Source organism: Lotus japonicus, chromosome 6 (genome assembly GCF_012489685.1).
Source record: "Lotus japonicus ecotype B-129 chromosome 6, LjGifu_v1.2".
NCBI lineage: Eukaryota > Viridiplantae > Streptophyta > Magnoliopsida > Fabales > Fabaceae > Lotus > Lotus japonicus.
Genome location: NC_080046.1, coordinates 37824429 through 37843560, shown reverse-complemented (window position 1 = coordinate 37843560; position 19132 = coordinate 37824429). Strand labels below are relative to the sequence as shown.

At 41.0% G+C, this 19132-nt stretch overlaps 1 protein-coding gene across 1 annotated transcript; it reads right to left on the bottom strand.

Annotated features, from left to right (window-relative positions):
• Positions 1-14951: 14951 nt before the first annotated feature.
• LOC130725261 (uncharacterized) lies at positions 14952-17046 on the bottom strand. The gene is made up of 2 exons (XM_057576507.1): positions 16701-17046; positions 14952-15979 (listed from the first exon to the last, which is right to left on the bottom strand). The coding sequence occupies exons 1-2, from the start codon at positions 17044-17046 to the stop codon at positions 14952-14954; spliced, it is 1374 nt and encodes a 457-aa protein (XP_057432490.1).
• Between the last annotated feature and the right edge of the window lie 2086 nt (positions 17047-19132).

The window sequence follows — 19132 nt, the reverse complement described above, 5'->3', positions numbered from 1 at the left end:
TTTAAAACCTAAACCTTCACCAAGTTTGGTCCTCTAATGACCTTTAATCCTTCAATACTTCTTAAATGAATATCCGTTTCTTAAAACTATAACTCCTTCACTTACCCAAATGACCTGACCAGTGTCGTCATGCTTTCACATTCACAACTTATTATGCTAACATCTTTCAAATCTTATCACATGACTCATTATGTCTGCAACCTCATAATCAACATCAATCGAAATACGACTATCCAGGGGCATTTTGGTCCAAAATAAAGGCTCAAAACTTCAAAGTTATCAGTTCTGAAAACAAATTTGACAGCATTGATCCTCATGACATCCGTGACAACAAATCCTAAAGGCACGAAGTCAGATTACAGCTTTTTGACAATAAAGTTTCGAAATGTGAGACAAAAAGGTTTTGAAACAGTTTTTCAGATCCTGGACAACTGAATCACAATCAGCGTTTACTGACAGAGGTTTTAGGCTCATGGGAACGTAAGGAACATAACCCAACCAAGAAATCGAAGAAATCGGACCATTTTAGAAAAAGCTCAAAACTGTGAGCACAGAAACGACTTCAGAAACGCAACAGAAACAGTAATCAGAGGTAGGATTCATGCTAGTTACCTCGATACCTAGAAGTAGGGACGAACTGCGCGAAGATCGGTCGAGTTTTCGCGAAAATCTCCTCTCCCTCTCTCTCCACAAACCGCGGCCCCAAATGGAAGAAAATGAAGATATTTTTGCTTTTTCGACTATTTATAGGCAGGTGAAATCGCGGGAAAATGAAATTTTCGCGATTCCGATTTTTGCAGCACGTTCACCGAGGAATTCTAAGAGAGATTCTGGCGTCAGAATTCCAGAACTCAAAACAAGTATCTATGATTTGGGAAAAACGATATCTAAAATCCCAAAAGCGGTGTAAGTTAATCTGTCCCGAAAAACTACTTTTTGCTGTGATGCTCAGACGACAAAACTTTGTACTGGAAAAAGATTGGAAATGTCGAAACAAATCTGGCAACACGGGCGGAAACTTCGTTAGAAGTCCTGAATAGAAAAAGTCTTCATCCATTGCTCGAAAATAGGGTTTCGAAGCAAAGAAATTTGCGTCGGCGAACTTCCGACAAGTGAAACCTATTGTGCGTACAGTCCAGAGTTCCGAAATGAAACGCTGGTCGAAGGAAAAATAAAGAGAATCTTTAAATTTTCCAAGAATTCGAAATATCGCCTAAACATTGCTTTAAAAGCGAAATTAGCTCATTCTGGACACGCTCGCCATAAGGCAAGTGCCCAGACGACTCGCACTAACTCCGAAAGCAACTACGCAACATTCCTCAAGCAATTCCTGATCTTTCTTCTTCATTAATCTTTCTCAAACATCATAATCCTGTCACGCTTACACTGATTCTACGCGTGAGTCGGAAATTAACTTGTTCTGAAAATCCAGGTCATACACCTGAAACTCTCCAGGAATTTGAACTCGTTGAAGTTTGAAGAACTCGTGAGTCATCTCAGAAGTCATGAGATTGAACTCAAAGGGGACAAGCCTCAAAAGAAAGACAAGTCTATTGCTCTTAAGTCAAAGTCTGACAAAGCGAAAGCTTATCAGGCAGAAGAGGAAAATTCATCTGAAGAGCTATCAGACGCGTCTGATGATGAAGAGCTGTCTCTTTTCACAAAGAGGTTAAGCAAACTCTGGAAGAACAGACATAGCAAGGGCAAAGGACCAAAGAAAAGTTCAGGAAGATATGAATCTTCATCCGGTCAGAAGAAATCATCTGGAAAGGAAGTCACTTGCTTTGAGTGCAAGGAATCTGGGCACTACAAGAGTGATTGTCCCAAGCTAAAGAAGGACAAGAGACCAAGAAAAATCTTCAAGAAGAAAGCTCTCATAACCTTTGATGCAACTGATTCTGATGAAGCTGAGTCAGAAGAAGATGAAGCTGTGGAGGCTCTGATGGCTACCACCAGCAGAGGTGCTGAAGCTTCAGAAGATGACTCAGACTCTGAGAATGACGATGAGGTATTCTCTGACTTTTCTCTATCTGAGCTAAGAACTGCTTTATCTGAAATAATGAAGAAGCATGATATTCTGCTAAAGAAGCATAAAGAGCTTAAAAAGAAATATGCTGTTAAAACCAGTTCTTCAGAAGTTCATGAGAAGTCAGTCTCTGAACTCATGGAAGAAAACTATACTCTTGTTAATGACAATGCTGTTCTTCGTGCTAAAAATGATGTGCTAGAAGACCAACTTGCATCATCTGATGTTAAGTATGAGACAAAATATGAGAAAGCGTTTCAAAAGTTCCTTGCAAAGGGCATAGACAGAAGTCTTATGGCTTCAATGATCTATGGCACGAGCAGAAATGGGAACAGTGGCCTTGGCTACTTTCAATCCATGAAAGATGAGTCATCTGAGTCCAAACGCGAACCATTGCATAAGCATTTCGTTCCCGCTGGTATTATCATTCCAGAGAAGGTTAAAACAAAGGTGGTGAAACCAAAGGGAAAGTCCAAACTTGACATGTCTAGATACTATACTCAGGTTCCTATGCATTATCCTCCTGTTGCACCCAAAGTTCCAAGAACTTCTGGGAAAACTAACAAGAAAGGACCCAAGATATGGGTACCTAAGACAAAAATTATTCCTGTTGCAGACATCTTATGCAGCTCAGTTAAGACACCTGTCATGGTACCTGGACAGTGGATGCTTGCGACACATGACGGGCACAAGGTCTATATTCCAAGAACTGACACCGCTTAAGTCAGGAGGAGACGTTGGCTTTGGAGGAAACCAGAAGGGAAAAATTATTGGAAAAGGTTCCATAGGAGATGGAAAAATTCCAGTTATCAATGATGTACTTCTGGTGGAAGGATTATTTCACAACTTGCTCTCCATAAGCCAAATTGCTGACAAAGGTTACGATGTGATCTTCAATCAAACAGGATGCAAAGCTGTTAGTCAAACAGATGGATCTGTTTTATTTTCTGGGAAGAGGAAAAATGATATTTACAAAATCAGATCTTCTGAATTGCTATCTCAGAAGGTTAAGTGTCTCATGTCTGTTAATGATGAGCAATTGATCTGGCACAGACGTCTAGGACATGCCAGTCTCAGAAAAATCTCTCAACTTAGCAAGCTAAATCTCGTCAGAGGATTGCCTCGTCTGAAGTACTCATCAGAGGCTCTATGTGAAGCTTGTCAGAAGGGAAAATTCACCAAGAAGCCCTTTAAAGCAAAGAATGTGGTATCTACAACAAGACCCCTTGAGCTACTTCACATTGATCTTTTTGGACCAGTGAAGACTGAATCCATTGGAGGAAAGAAGTATGGGTTAGTCATTGTAGATGACTACAGCAGGTGGACATGGGTAAAGTTCCTAAGACACAAAGATGAAACACACACTGTGTTTACCAACTTTATTACCCTAGTTCAGAAGGAGTTTCAATCTTCTGTGATTACTGTCAGAAGTGACCATGGTGGAGAATTTGAGAACAAAACTTTTGAAGAATTATTCAACTCCCAAGGAATCTCTCATAACTTCTCCTGTCCTCGTACTCCTCAACAAAATGGAGTAGTTAAAAGAAAGAATAGAACTCTTCAGGAGATGGCTCGCACCATGATGCAAGAATCAAGTATGGCCAAGCACTTCTGGGCAGAAGCAATCAACACTGCATGCTACATCCAGAACAGAATCTCCATTAGACCAATTCTGGAGAAAACTCCTTATGAGCTATGCAAAGGAAGACAACCTGACATCTCTTACTTTCATCCTTTTGGAAGCTGTTGCTACATGCTCAACACCAAGGAGCAATTGGGTAAATTCGATTCTAAAGCTTTAAAATGTTATTTTCTTGGTTATTCTGAAAGATCTAAAGGTTTTAGAATTTATAATATTATTCATCAAACTGTTGAGGAATCTATCCAGATTAGATTTGATGATAAGCTTGGCTCAGAAAAGTCAAAGATGTTTGAAAGATTTGCAGATTTAAGCATTGATTGTTCAGAAGCAAATCAACCAACGAAAAGCCAAGAGGATGTTGCTCCAGAGGCAGAAGCATCTGAAGATGTTCCAACAACTTCTGATCAACTTCAGAAGAAGAAAAGAATAGTTGCTTCTCATCCAGAAGAACTGATCATTGGCAACAAAGATGCTCCCGTCAGAACCAGGTCTATGCTCAAACCTTCAGAAGAAACTCTTCTGAGTCTGAAGGAACTTGTGTCTCTCATTGAGCCGAAATCAGTTGATGAAGCTCTTGAAGACAAAGGCTGGATTCAAGCAATGCAAGAAGAGCTAGATCAGTTCACCAAGAATGATGTGTGGACCTTAATGCCAAGACCCAAGGGTTTCCATGTCATAGGAACCAAGTGGGTATTCAGAAACAAGCTGAATGAAAAAGGAGAAGTAACAAGAAACAAGGCAAGAATGGTGGCTCAAGGCTACAGTCAACAAGAGGGAATTGATTACACTGAGACCTTTGCTCCTGTAGCAAGGCTTGAAGCTATAAGGCTATTGATCTCCTTTTCAGTAAATCACAACATCATTCTCCATCAGATGGATGTCAAGAGTGCGTTCCTGAATGGCTACATTTCTGAAGAAGTGTATGTCAAGCAACCTCCTGGCTTTGAGGATGACAAATTTCCAGATCATGTCTACAAGCTCAAGAAGTCACTCTATGGATTGAAACAAGCTCCCAGAGCGTGGTACGAAAGGCTCAGCTCCTTTCTTCTACAGAATGAGTTTGTAAGGGGTAAATGTGACAATACTCTTTTCTGCAGAACCTATAAGAATGACATTCTTATAGTTCAGATTTATGTTGATGATATCATTTTTGGCTCTGCTAATCCCTCTTTGTGCAAGGAATTTTCTAAGTTAATGCAGGCTGAATTTGAAATGAGCATGATGGGAGAACTCAAATACTTCCTGGGAATTCAAATAGATCAACGACCAGGAGTCACCTATATCCATCAGAAGAAGTACACATTGGAACTTCTGAAGAAGTTCAACATGAGTGACTGCAACATTTCTAAGACTCCAATGCATCCAACATGCATTCTTGAGAAAGAGGAAGTTTCCTCTAAGGTTTGTCAGAAGCTCTATCGTGGAATGATAGGCTCTCTTCTTTACTTAACTGCCTCTAGACCTGATATATTGTTTAGTGTGCATCTCTGTGCTAGATTCCAATCAGATCCTAGAGAGACTCACTTAACTGCTGTTAAGAGGATCCTCAAATATCTGAAAGGAACCACTAACCTTGGCTTGATGTATAGAAAAACATCAGAGTATACACTTTCAGGCTTTTGTGATGCTGACTTTGCTGGAGATAGAGTGGAAAGGAAAAACACTTCTGGAAGCTGCCATTTCCTTGGATCTAATCTTGTCACATGGTCAAGCAAGAGACAGAACACAATTGCTCTATCAACTGCTGAAGCAGAGTATGTCTCAGCTGCCACATGCTGTACACAAACCATATGGATGAAGAATCATCTGGAGGATTATGGTTTGTCTCTGAAGAAGGTTCCTATTTACTGTGACAACACAGCTGCTATCTCACTCAGCAAGAACCCGATTCTACACTCAAGAGCAAAGCATATAGAGGTAAAGTATCATTATATTCGTGATCATGTTCAGAAGGGCACTCTATCATTAGAGTATGTAGATACTGACCATCAGTGGGCAGATATTTTTACTAAGCCCTTAGCAGAAGATAGGTTTTTATTTATTCTTGAAAACCTGAACATGGATTTTTGTCCAGAGTAAGGTTTTCTTCATAACTTCTGACCATGGTACCTCTGAAGTCATCAGATGTTACCTCTTTCAGAAGTTACCTGATCAGAAGCACTTAACCCACTGGTTAAACTTCTGTGGTTGGCAACAATACACGTGTCACTTCATTTGTGCCATAGTTCCTTGAGTCGCGTGGTATATCTGCTATAATGATGACGCCTACTCTCCTCTACTATGCTATTTTCAGACTATCTATTTTATAACCGTTGATTTTGCCTTTAATTTCTTAAAAACTGTCAACGGTTACCATTAAACCCACTATATGCACTGTCACACACGATCTTCCACTCACTTACACTTACGGTTTTGAAACTCTTCATGTGCATTGCATTCATTCATACTCCTCCCTCCAACATTTCCCCTTCTTCTCTGAACCCTAAACCTCATTCTCTGAGAATCATGGGCAAATCGAGGAAACCCAAGGTAAATGTTCCTGCTTCTTCCAAACAAACTACCGAAGAACAAGAGAATCAAAGATTTGAAGAAGCACAGAAGATTCTAAACGCGCCAAATGTAGTCACTTGTGTCAAGAAAGTAGAAGAACTGAATGTGTGCTGTGAAGCAAGAGTTGATTTTGACAATCTGGCTGAACATGGGTTCGACATAAGGGATCAAGTCAACCTGCAAGGGTGGTCTGGCTACTTCAACAGGCTCTGTGGTCCGATCTATCACAAATTGGTTGTCGAGTTCTGGAAGAACGCAGTTTGCAACGACTACTACGTCGTCTCTCATGTGCTGGACAAGAAAATTGTGATCTCTGAAGAATCCATTGCAAAGCTGCTGGGTATGGAGTTCCAGCAAGGAAAAAGGATTAAAAATGTTGATGCAAACGTTGCTGGGATGAGGACCGTGTTCAACAAGGAGCTTTATGATAACTGGTCTTACGAGAAAACCAAGTATAACATTAAGGACTTGAAGTCTCAGATGAAGATTTGGCAGAAGATCTTCATTCACTGCATTCACCCCAGAACTGGAGGAACTGATTACCTGAATGCAACTCAAAAGGTAATCATGTACTACATTTCAATAGGTGAGCCTATATGTCTGCCATTCCTGCTTTTCAATTATCTGAAGGAATGTGTTGAGAAATCAAGGACCACAACTGGTTCTGAGAACAAGAGGTTCATTTCTTACATTCCGTATGGAAGGCTGCTGTCAGATATCTTCGTCCAGAATAAGCTTGTCAAGACTCTGTCAGACATTGGACTTCATGAAGATCTGGCCATGTCTATTGGCGATGCTCTCAATGGTACAAAGTTGAAGAAAATGCAGATCATTGAGAAAGTTCAAGTTGCTCCCAGAGAAGACACTTCTGATGATGTTCGTCAGAGGAACTACCCTGTTGATGATTTTCCTCTTTGGTCCAAGAAGGACAATCCAACTTGCATTCTTGAATATGTAAGGATGCTCAGAAGACAAGGAGATCCTATCACTCTTGCAGAATTTGTCAATACACTTCCTGAAAGTCCTCCTAAGTTGACAACAAGGAAATCAAGGAGGGCAACAAGCAGCAAGCCTTCAGATCCTAAGGGCAAAGAGATTCTGACAGAGGAACCTGCAAAGAAGAAAGCTGCATCCAAGACTGTGATCATCAGGGAACCCTCTCTTGAAAGACCTTCTAAGAGAACCTCAGTTCAATCACGTCAAGTATCTGAATCTGAAAGTTCTGAAGACTCATGGGAAGACTCCTCAAGTGAAGAGACTGAAGATGATGATGTTCCTCTAGCCAAGAGAAGAAAAGTTATTCTTGAGGAAGAAGATGAGCAGGATGACCATGAGATCATCCAGAATGTGCTTCAGGGTATAAGGGAATCCTCAGAAGCTGAAGAATCCACAGACTCTGACGAAGTACACTTGGTCAGGAGAAGGAAACTGCCTCTGAAAGGTCCACTTCAGTAGAAAGAGGCAGAACCACAGCAGGCATCTGACCTTGCTTCAGAAGCACAAAGGGAAAGAAGATCAAAACGCACTTCTGATCCTGCAAGGGCTGCACAACTCACCAGAACCACACCCATCAGAAGTCCAAGTAAGGTAATTACTGAAAGCATTAACTCTGATTCTGCTTTAGTAGTTATACCTGAACAACCCCTGCCTATATCTACCTCCATGCCTACCTCAACCCAAACAGCACCCACTCAACCTGAAACACAAGCTGAAACACAAGCTGAAACACAAGCTGAACCTCAAGCTCCTACATCAACCATCCAAACAGCTACCACAGCCATCCCTTCCATTCCAATTTACACACCTTCCACATCCATCCCAACTGAACCAGTACCTCCTTTCAATTCCTTCATTCAAGGTATTGTTCAAAGTGAGGCTACTTTGAGAACCTTGGTTCAACAATTCACTCCCAAGCCTGCATCCACTTCACACACCTTCCTCATAACCCAAACTGGTGAGATCCTTGCTGAGACAGAAAAAGAGGATGATGATGTTCAGATCCTTGTACCGCCTTTCAACGTGAAGCCCCTTCAACAAATAGCTTCCAATTTTGAAGATCAGCTTCCAGATGCTGCTGAGACCTCCTATGTGTCTTTGTCCAACTACTCAGCAGTCAACTCACAGGATCTGAGTTTCACCTCACCTGAGAAGACTGTTACCTCAAGGCAAAGGCCAGATACAATCTCTGAAGCTGAGCACATGGATGAATCAGATCATTCAGGCATATAGAAGGATCATGAGATTGATTCTACTCCCTCAGAGCAACCAAGACCTGATAGCTCCCATGCTTCAAGCTCCAATGCTGCCAGAACTTCTCAGCCTGTTCTGACCTTGGCAACCTCCTTCCAACCTCAGAATCTTACTCAACTCATTTAGGTGTTTTCTGAAGACGCCACCAGAAGACTGAAATGGTTATATCAAGTGACTGATAATCAGTTTGATGTCTCTCTTGTGGATGGTCTATGGTCTGCCTTTGAAAGATGGTCAGAAGGCAAAGTTCATGAACTTCAGAAGCAGCTTAGCAGGGAGAAACGACTAAGAGTTCATATTGCTTCTGAGAGGGCCTATGAGCAAAGGCAGAGAGTACTGCACAGGGTTTGTGAACCCTTGAGAAGAGTTATGGCTGAAAGACCATGTGTTGTCTCTGAATGTACCTCAGAAGATGCTGGAATGCTTTCAGCACAGGTTGAAGAAGAAAGCTCTGACGGTATAGTCATTCTGGAAGATGCAGATATTAATGAAGTTGAGAAGCAAGGGCCAATTCAAGTTGATACTGCAATGTCTTCAGAGGCTGAAGTTGCTACTCATACACAAGCACCAGAAGTTCCTACTTCTGCTCCAGCTCCAGAAGTTGCCATTCTTGCTGCCCGGATTGACAGGATTCAGGATGATCAGCAGAGGCTATTTCAGATAGTTGAGCAACAAGGACGTGTTCAGAATGAGCAAAGCAAGCAAATTCAAGAGTCCTCAAGCAAAATGGAAGCAATCATGAAGTACCTGATGGACAACCTTCCCTCCACTTCCAAGCCTTGAATCCCTCACTTCTATCATGCATGCATTTATTTGTTATGACTGAATTTATTTCATGTTGACTGTGTTAATTTCTTATTCTCTGATTCAATGCACCATCCATTTAGTAACTCACATGCTTTTATGATTGATAAGTTTTATGCATGTTTTTCTGTTACTTTTCTTCTTTATATTCACTGCGTTCATCTTCTCCTTCACCATTCAATCCCATTCTCCTCCATTCATATCCATTCTCCTCTTTTCTACATCAAAATGACTACTGTCGATTTGATTTCTGGACTCAAGACTATGGTATTCGACCAAGTCTTTCCATGGAGTGTCAATCTATCTTCTTCTCAGATCTCTCACGCTCAGAAGATTGAGACTCTTCTGAAATGCTAGCTCACTTCTCATCAGACTCACTGTCTTCAAAACCTTCAAGAAGTTCTGAATGACCTCCTTCGTCTGATCACTCGCCGGGAGGACGTTGAAGCTCAGCTCCAGGGCATATGTCTGCTTCTGGAATATGAAGAAGATCACCATGAAGCGGATCCAGATGCTGTCCAAGAAAATGCAGCTCTGAAGGAAGATCTGGCTACCCAGGTAACCTCAGTTGATCAGGACATTCGTCCCCTACACCTTCAACTTCTCTCCATGAAGAATTCTCGAGCTTTCCTATATATCTAGGATTAGTCTTCTTCATTCCTCTCAATCCTCTGTACTTTCTCTCCGTTCAGTAATAATAACATTTCTTATTTGCCTCACTTTCTTGTTATTGTTATTGTTGGTTTTGTTTTTCACTCTTTTTGATTATGACAAAAAGGGGGAGTACATAAAATGGTTTTGATAAACTTTTATATTATATAAAACCAGTAAAGGAGAACAAGTATCAATACTTATAGCACATAGATATTGTCAAGCGTCTCAGATAAGGAACACATTTTGTTCATATTCTGAACTAATCTTGCTTCTGACGCCTTATTCCAAGTATATCTGGACAAGACTCTATGTTATTATGTGATATACGCTAAGTTCTGAACCATCACTTCTGATGAGTATACATCTCTTCAAGCGTAAATTCTGATCACATAACCAGACTCCGAATCGAGACTACTCACCAATTCATCAAGTCATAGATTCAGGGGGAGTCAGGGGGAGACCCTAGCTCAGAATCGTGTTAACCCAGATTCAGAAAGAGCATTGCAAACCGTTACACAAGGATAAGTTTAATCTCTGATCTTTTCTCTCTTGTGTATTCAGTTTATTGTGTAAAAATTGTTCATCAAAATACTTGTTTTGTCATCATCAAAAAGGGGGAGATTGTAAGATCAAGGTTTGATCAGTGGTTGCATCTCTATGTTTTGATGATTACAATTAAGGTTTGCGATGATGAACAATTATGGTACCCTAACGTTTGTCTGGTTAAGATGTGATAAACAGGTTCTGCATCTGACCCAAGCCTATTCGTTCAGAAGAAGAAGAACCAAAGGTTACTAAAAAGAGAGCTCTTTAACCTACCATGTTCGTTCTGAACAGTGGCAAATACTTCAGAAGCTCTGAAGATGGATGCTCTCAAGAAATTCTGAAGAACTCAAGTCAGAAGTTCTGAAGACCAGATGTTCCAGTGGAACGGTCCAGAAGCAGAAGACTCAAGTTCTGAAGACCGGCAAGAAGTTGGTTCTGGAGACCCAAGTTATTCTAGCTCTGACGTTCAGAAGTTCTGAGGAACTTGTTCAGAAGCAGAAGTTGCAAGGTCAGAAGAATCCAAGCTTCAATCTGACGAGGATCAGAGGCTTCACCAAAGTTCATCTGAAGCCTTCAGATCTCAAGTCAACTGGTGAAAGGACAGGTCGCTATCATAGTATAACATCGTACAAGTTACAGTCTGTCCACCACCTACCTTGTACAGCCTAGCAGTCTGATATTACAGAATTGCCACTCCAACGGATAAAACCCTAGCAACGGCAACATCACAAGTCTTGGAGTATATAAAGGCTGAAGAAAGAAGAAAGAGACTAAGAAACCTTGCTGAAAACATTCAACATATACGAACCAATCTCTTAGCATTATTTCTTCACCGTTCTTAAACATCTGAGTTTACTACTAGCTTTTTAGAAGCACTCATTGTAAACCCGAAACCTTTTACACTTCATTGTAAAGTTCCTTAAGAGACCAAGGTTGGTCGGATCTTGAGAGGACTGAATCAAGGTTGATTCAGTGTTTTGGCTAGTCTTAAGAGGATCGGTAGATCAGCTTCTTAAGAGGATACTAGTGAGAAAATCAGTGTATTGTTAGTCACTTAGCAGTTTGCAAAGTGCAGTTGTAACACTCATTGATTCTAGTGGATTGCCTTCATCAGAAGAAGGAAGAAATCACCTTCACAGGTGGACTGGATTAGCTTGAGCTTTTATCTCAAGTGAACCAGGATAAAATACTTGCGTGCTTTACTTCTTATCATTCAGCACTTAGTTTTTTATCTTTGAGTTTTCGAAAAGAAAGAAAAAGTATACCCGTAATTCAAAAACTCTATTCAAACCCCCCCTTTCTAGTGTTTTTCGCACCTTCACGTTCCTCCTCTATCAACACCCCCTTCCCCGATCAATTGGCGGCATATGTGGGGACCGGTAAAACTTCTCCTTCACCACGTTTTAGGAAAAGCTCACCACATCTCTGCCGGCCGCAACAGCTTCACAAACAACAGAACCACCCAGAAGACTACGCAGATCACATAACATTAGATTTCGGGATTTTTTTGCAACAACATCAACTCCACCAACCGAAGAATTACCAAAGAAGTAAAGGAACATGTAAAGAACGAAAGATAGGTGTAGATCGAAGAAAAGACTAGATGAACTAAACACTACTTCAGTAACCAACAACTTCAACCGGAAAGGAACAAACTTTCCCTCACCACAACGGAGAAACAAGGGAAGAATGAAAAAATTGAACATTGATCGAATATCACACCATTGCAAAAGAAGTCGATGATGGAAGAAGATGGAACTTCAGATATGGGTGTCTTTGAAATCACAACAACATATAGAATAAACAAGGATTCTTCAACACCGGATCAAACAGGTCCTCCTATTCTTTCTCCTCCATTTTTCCTTCTCCATGAATGTTCCTTGCAAAGAGCAAGGACAGGTGAAGCATTCCCTTCGAGCTCGACGACAGGAGCAAAGGAAACAAGCCGGAAAACCCCAACGATGCTCGAAGAAACTGCGAACTACCGGAACCACAACGTTTCGCCTCCGGGAAGTTACCACCGCTACCCCCAATAACAAACTGTAACCAAACTTCTTCACTTACAAATTGAGAATCTAGCTTTAATTAGAATTAATCATCATATCCAAGGTATGTAATATATAAGCACATATAGTAGTTTGGTCTTGTTTGCAGGTAACATAAAGTTCCACATCAAGCGAAGAAACTATTCATGTAGAAAATCTCCCCGAGTGCAATGCCCTCGGCGAGAGAGGAATGAGGAAAGCCACATCCGAACACCTAAGGGAAATTTTGACAATCAAGGACCACCAACAAAGTGTCGCATATCACGGCTAGTTCAATGCCATGAAAATGGCTGAACCAATGTTTCATATGCTATATTTTCTTTAATAATTAGAATTTCCACTAACATGCTACGTGTGTATGATATGAATGAATGTATTAGCATGACTTTGTTAATCAGGCAGCAGATTCAAAGAATTCTTCAAAGAACTAAAAGAGTCGACTAACACAAATCAGGTACGACAAGACCTCATCAAACTAATTAGTTGGTCGAGGCACCAAGAAGATAAAAGACCCGACAAGCACAGACTAGGCACGACAAGACCTCATAAAACCAATTAATTGGCTGAGCTGCCAAGACAAACGACCCGACGAACATAGACCGGGCACGACAAGACCTTGTAAAACCAATTAATTGGTTGAGGCACCAAGAAGATAAAAGACTCGACAAGCACAGACCCGACACGACAAGACCTCGTAAAACCAATTCATTGGTTGAGGTGCCAAGAAGATAAAAGACGCGACGAGCACAGACCGGGCACGATAAGACCTCTGAAAACCAATATATTGGTTGAGATACCGAAGAAATAAAAGACCCAACCGGGCACGATAAGACCTCTCAAAACCAATAAATTGGTTGAGGCACCAAAGAAATAAAAGATCCCCCCGGGCACGATAAGAACTCTTAAAACTAATAAATTGAATGAGGAACTGAAGAACTAAAAGTCTCGCTGAGCATAGACCCGGTCGGGCACGAAAAGACCTCTCGAGACTAATAAATAAGTTGAGGAAACAAATATCTGAAAGTCCCCTCCAAGTGTCTCAACGCTCGGCGAGAAGGATATGAAAAAGAATTCCCCCCGAGTGCCTCAATACTCAGCGAGAGCAGAGATGAAGAAGAAGTCCTCCCCGAGCATCTCAATGCTCAGTGAGAGAGATATGAAGAAGAAATCCCCCGAGCATCGCAATGCTCAGCCAGGGAGGATATGAAGATAAAATTCCCCCCGGGTGTCTCAACGCTCGGCGAGAGCGGAGATGAAGAAGAAATCCTCACTGAGAATTGCCACGCTCGACGAGATGGATATGAAGAAAAAATCCTCCCAAAGCATCTCTATGATTGGCGAGAGGGATATTGAAATTCAGGTTCCCTTAGAACAAATGTCCTACGCGATGCTGGGACAACAGGTTCGACAATCGACTAACAGTAACAGCAATAACTTAAAACACAAGTAAACAAGACACAAGAATTGTTAACCTAATTCAGTGAAAAACTTCACCTACGTCTGGAGGGTTTGCACCCAAAGAAAGGAAATCCACTATCTCAAGATTCAGGAATTACAAACACTCATGAACACCACAGTTCATAGTTCACTTCCTAATCTACCCAGTGTATTTCTACTTAGTATCTCAACCTAAGTATGAGAGCCCCTCTCACTTTCTCTCAATCACTGCCAAAGTAATTGGTAACTAACAATCAACAATTAGAGTTTAAAGAATCAAACAACACAGATCACTACTTTGCTTGATAGAATCAGGGAGCAAAGTATGATCACAAGGAACAAGGACAAAGAACAATAAACAATCCTAAAACACTTGATCTCTCTCTATTGGCTTCGGTAGTCTTCATGTTTTAGGTCTTCATCATTTTATACACTTCAGAAGCGACAGCATGGGCTCTAGGGTTAGCATGGGCTGAAGTAACAGATTGCAGCAACAACAATTCAAAACGCAATCACAAAAGATCTTGTTGTGTTTTGCACAAGTAAAGATAGAAACAAATCTTCTATCAACGATTGTTTCAACAAATAACAATCCACAATTAAACCCCTTCTGGAAAAGCTACTTGAACCGCAAGTAACTTATTAAAAACATAAGTTCAAAAGTTCTGCAAGGGCCCACAATAACATTCCAAGCGGAGGACTGATGTCCTAGCAACCCAAAGTCCTGAGGATGCTGCTGGAGGATGATCTCTGTAAGAAGAGATGGAAATGAGACTGGCAGCTTCACAGCACATGTGTTAGCATGTTTCAAAGTCTGCTCAAATTCAAATGAGCCAAAATCAAAATCAGTAGATGTGCCAATTTTGTAGATCGACTTGGCAAGAGTAGCAAAAACTCCAGAAGTATGTTGGGTAGGAACCCAATTCACAGCTCCAATCCTGTTAAGGATTGCATACTTCACACTCAGATTTCCAGTGGACAACAACTTCTTGATAGGCTACTTCTTGACTTGGCCAGCAGTAATCTCCTTGGCAACCACATCCAAGGACAATTCCTCATCAACAAATTCAACAGCACTTCTACCAAGTGCATTGTTGATCACAGCAGGAGAGAACTCAACACACTTAGCCCTCACATACACTTTTCTGAATTCAACACTCTCAGGAAGTCCCACTTCCACAGAAAGATTCACCATAAATTCTTTTACCAGCCTCTCATAACACCTTCCAACCTTGAGAATGGTCTTCATCAGACCTGCCTTCTCAATGAGTGCAACCACTTCCTTGCACTCAAGCACATCAGAGCCAACTTCCCTTTCCTTGGAAATTGTACGTTGACACACATACTTCCACCTCTGAACATTTCCTTCAGCGTGGAAAGACACATTGTCAATAGGAACAGCAGGGACATTCTGAGGAATGCGTTTACCTGCATACTTCTTCTCAGAAGGAAAGATGTCCTCGACATCCTCCTCAACATCTGACCCAGATTCCTCAGCAGCAACTGGGACCTTCTTCTTCTTGGCACTCTTGGCTTTAACCTCCGGTTGCTTACCTTTTCCCTTCACATCTCTTTGCTTAGACTTGGAAGTTGCTGGAGTGGTCTTGGACTTCTTCTTTGGGGTAGGAGATTCTTTAACATCAGGAACCCTTCTTTTTCTCTTGATCCTGGCAGCAAAACTATCAGGAAGAGAAGTAGTTAAAGGAACATCATCAGAATCATCATCAGAGATGTTCTGAACAAAGTTGGGAGCCTTGCTTGATTCCTTGGACGGAGGATTATCAGTGGACACATGCACTGGTTCATCCTCTTTTGAAGGAGAAGAGGAACCATGAGATTGAGTGGGTACACCTGAATCTTCATGAGAAGTGGATTCCTTTCCAGAAATTTCTTGATCAGGAACATCTTCAGGATCAGAAGCCCTAGCATCGGGCACATCATCTTGATGGGAACCAATAGGGGAGTTTTCTGCAGAAATCTCCTCTTCATCAGAAACATCCTCACAAGGAGGAACAATTGAGGAAGCTTCATCACGAGTCTTGGACTAGTAAAACTTCCTTGCAGGAGTTCTTGACCTCTTCTTCCCAGAATCCTTCTTTGATGTGGAAGAACCACTCTTGAGACCCAAGCATTTTACACCAAGTGAAGTTCTTTCAATCTTGGCCTTGACATAATCTTTCTTTTCCTGATGCTTGAGACATGATGACATGAGAGCAAAAACATATTGAGCACAGAAAATTGAACAATTGAGAATGAATGAAATTGGTAACTGTAGAAATAAGAAGCACAAGCTGTTGTGTAGAGACAATTTGCCCGTTGGAGGTGGTTATATAGAAGTTGGGCAATGTAGAAAACCTCTTACTGCTGATGTCACAACGGCAGTTAATGATGAACAAAATAAAACTAGTTGTTAGCACCTTTAGGAGCATTAATTGCTATGCACCTTCAAAGACGCAAATCCCAAGATTTCCTCTTAATTTGTCAAATATACTAGCATCAAGGGGTTTTGTAAAAATGTCAGCCAATTGCTTCTCAGTGGTAACATGCTCCAAAGTGACAATTTTATCCTCCACCAAATCCCTGATAAAGTGGTGTCTTATGTCAATGTGCTTTGTCCTGTTATGCTGTATTGGATTCTTAGAGATATTGATTGCACTGAGATTGTCACAATACAATGTCATGACATCCTGTTCAACATCATACTCCTTGAGCATTTGCTTCATCCACATGAGTTGTGTGCAACTACTTCCAGCAGCAATGTATTCAGCTTCTGTAGTTGATAATGATAGACAATTCTGCTTCTTACTGAACCATGGGATCAAGTTATTTCCTAAGAAGAAACAACCTCCTGATGTGCTTTTCCTATCATCTTCACTTCCTGCCCAATCTGCATCACAATAGCCAACTAGAGAAGAATTTGTATCATGAGTATAGAGAATACCATAATCACTTGTAGCATTGATGTACTTGATGATCCTTTTTACTTGCAGTAGATGGCTTGTCTTAGGAGCAGCTTGATATCTAGCACAAAGCCCAACAACAAAAGTGATATCAGGTCTACTGGTTGTAAGATACAATAAGCTTCCTATCATGCTTCTTTAAAGACTTTGATCAACATCCTCTCCCTGCTCATCCTTGGTTAATTTAACATGAGTTGAAACTGGAGTTCTTTTGTGACCTGACTTCTCCAAACCAAACTTCTTAACTAAGCCTTTAGCATACTTGCTCTGTGAAATGAACATGGAATCCTCCATTTGCTTGACTTGCAGTCCTAGAAAGTAGCTCAACTTACTAACTAAGCTCATGTCAAACTCAGATTTCATTTGTTGGACGAAATGCTCCACCATCGTGTTTGACATTCCTCCAAAGACTATATCATCAACATAGATTTGTGCTATCATGAGCTTCCCTTTATCATTCTTCACAAATAGAGTCTGATCAATACCCCCTTTGTTGTAGCCATTGCTAACAAGAAACTCAGTAAGCCTCTCATACCAAGCTCTAGGAGCTTGCTTTAAGCCATACGATGCTTTCCTTAGTTTGTACACATGATCTGGATGATGAGGATCTATGAACCCTTTAGGTTGCTCTACATAAACTTCTTCACTCAAGTATCCATTCAGAAAAGCACTCTTAACATCCATCTGGTAGAGTTTGAACCGACGTAGACAAGCAACTCCCAACAACAATCTTATAGATTCCAGTCTAGCTACTGGTGCAAAAGTCTGATCAAAGTCAATTCCCTCTATCTGTGTATACCCCTGAGCAACTATTCTTGCTTTGATTCTGGTGACAATTCCATTTTCATCAGACTTGTTTTTGAAGATCCATTTTGTGCCAATAATGTTTACTCCTTCATGTCTTGGTACCAAATCCCAAACCTCATTTCTTGTGAACTGATCAAGCTCTTCTTGCATTGCATTTATCTAGTACTCATCAGTAAGGGCTTCCTTGACATTGCTGGGTTCTATCTTTGAGATGTAACATCCATGAGCAATAAGACTTCTGGATCTGGTTGTTACTCCTTTCTGAAGCTCACCAATGATGTTTTCTTGAGAGTGGATCTTTTGAATCCTGATGGATGGGGCTTTATTCTGTGTAGTCACTTTGTCTTCTTGTTCATCTGCACTTGTCTCAGAGTTATTGTCGAGGCCAGTTGCTGGAGCATCGGCTGGAACATCTGCACCATCATCATCTTCACTTAGATTGGATTCCTTTCTGGCACTAGGCTCATCTTCAACACTTACATTTACTGATTCCATCATGGTTATTGTGCGAGAGTTAAACACTCTGTAAGCTTTGCTATTTGTTGAGTATCCCATGAATATTCCTTCATCACTCTTTGGGTCCAGCTTCCTTCTTGGTTCACGATCAACAAGAATATAGCATTTGCTTCCAAATATGTGAAAATGCTTCACTGTGGGCTTCCTTCCTTTCCATAATTCATACTGAGTAGTGGAAGTTCCAGCTCTAATGGTGACTCTGTTGTGAATGTAGCAAGGAATATTCATAGCCTCAGCCCAGAACATAAGTGAAATCTTCTTGGCATGCAACATGACCCTAACTGACTCTTGAAGAGTTCAATTCTTTCTTTCAACGACTCCATTCCATTGTGGTGTGATGGGGACTGAAAATTCATGATTGATTCCTTATGATTCACAAAACTCAGAGAATTTTGAATTCTCAAACTCCCTTCCATGGTCACTTCCGATCCTTACAATCACAGAACTCTTCTCCTTCTGAAGCTTCAGACAAAGATTCATGAAGGTCTCAAAGGTTTCTGATTTTTCTCTTATGAACTCTATCCATGTGTACCTGGAAAAATCATCAACACAGACAAACACATACCTTTTACCTCCCATGCTTTCAACCTGCATTGGGTCCATGAGATCCATGTGTAACAGTTCCAGTACCTTTGTTGTGGTCTGATGCTGGAGCGTCATGTGGGACATCTTGGTTTGTTTTCCAATCTTGCATTCTCCACATAGCTTTCCTTCACTTATCCTTAGTCTAGGCAGATCTCTTATGGCTTCTTCAGCAACTATCCTTTGCATACTCTTCAAATTGAGATGTCCTAGCTTTTGGTGCCATCCTTTTAACTCATCTTCCTTTGTCAGCAAGCATCTAGAGACTTGAGCTTTCTCCTGAGGTGTCCACATATAGCAGTTGTCTTTTGAT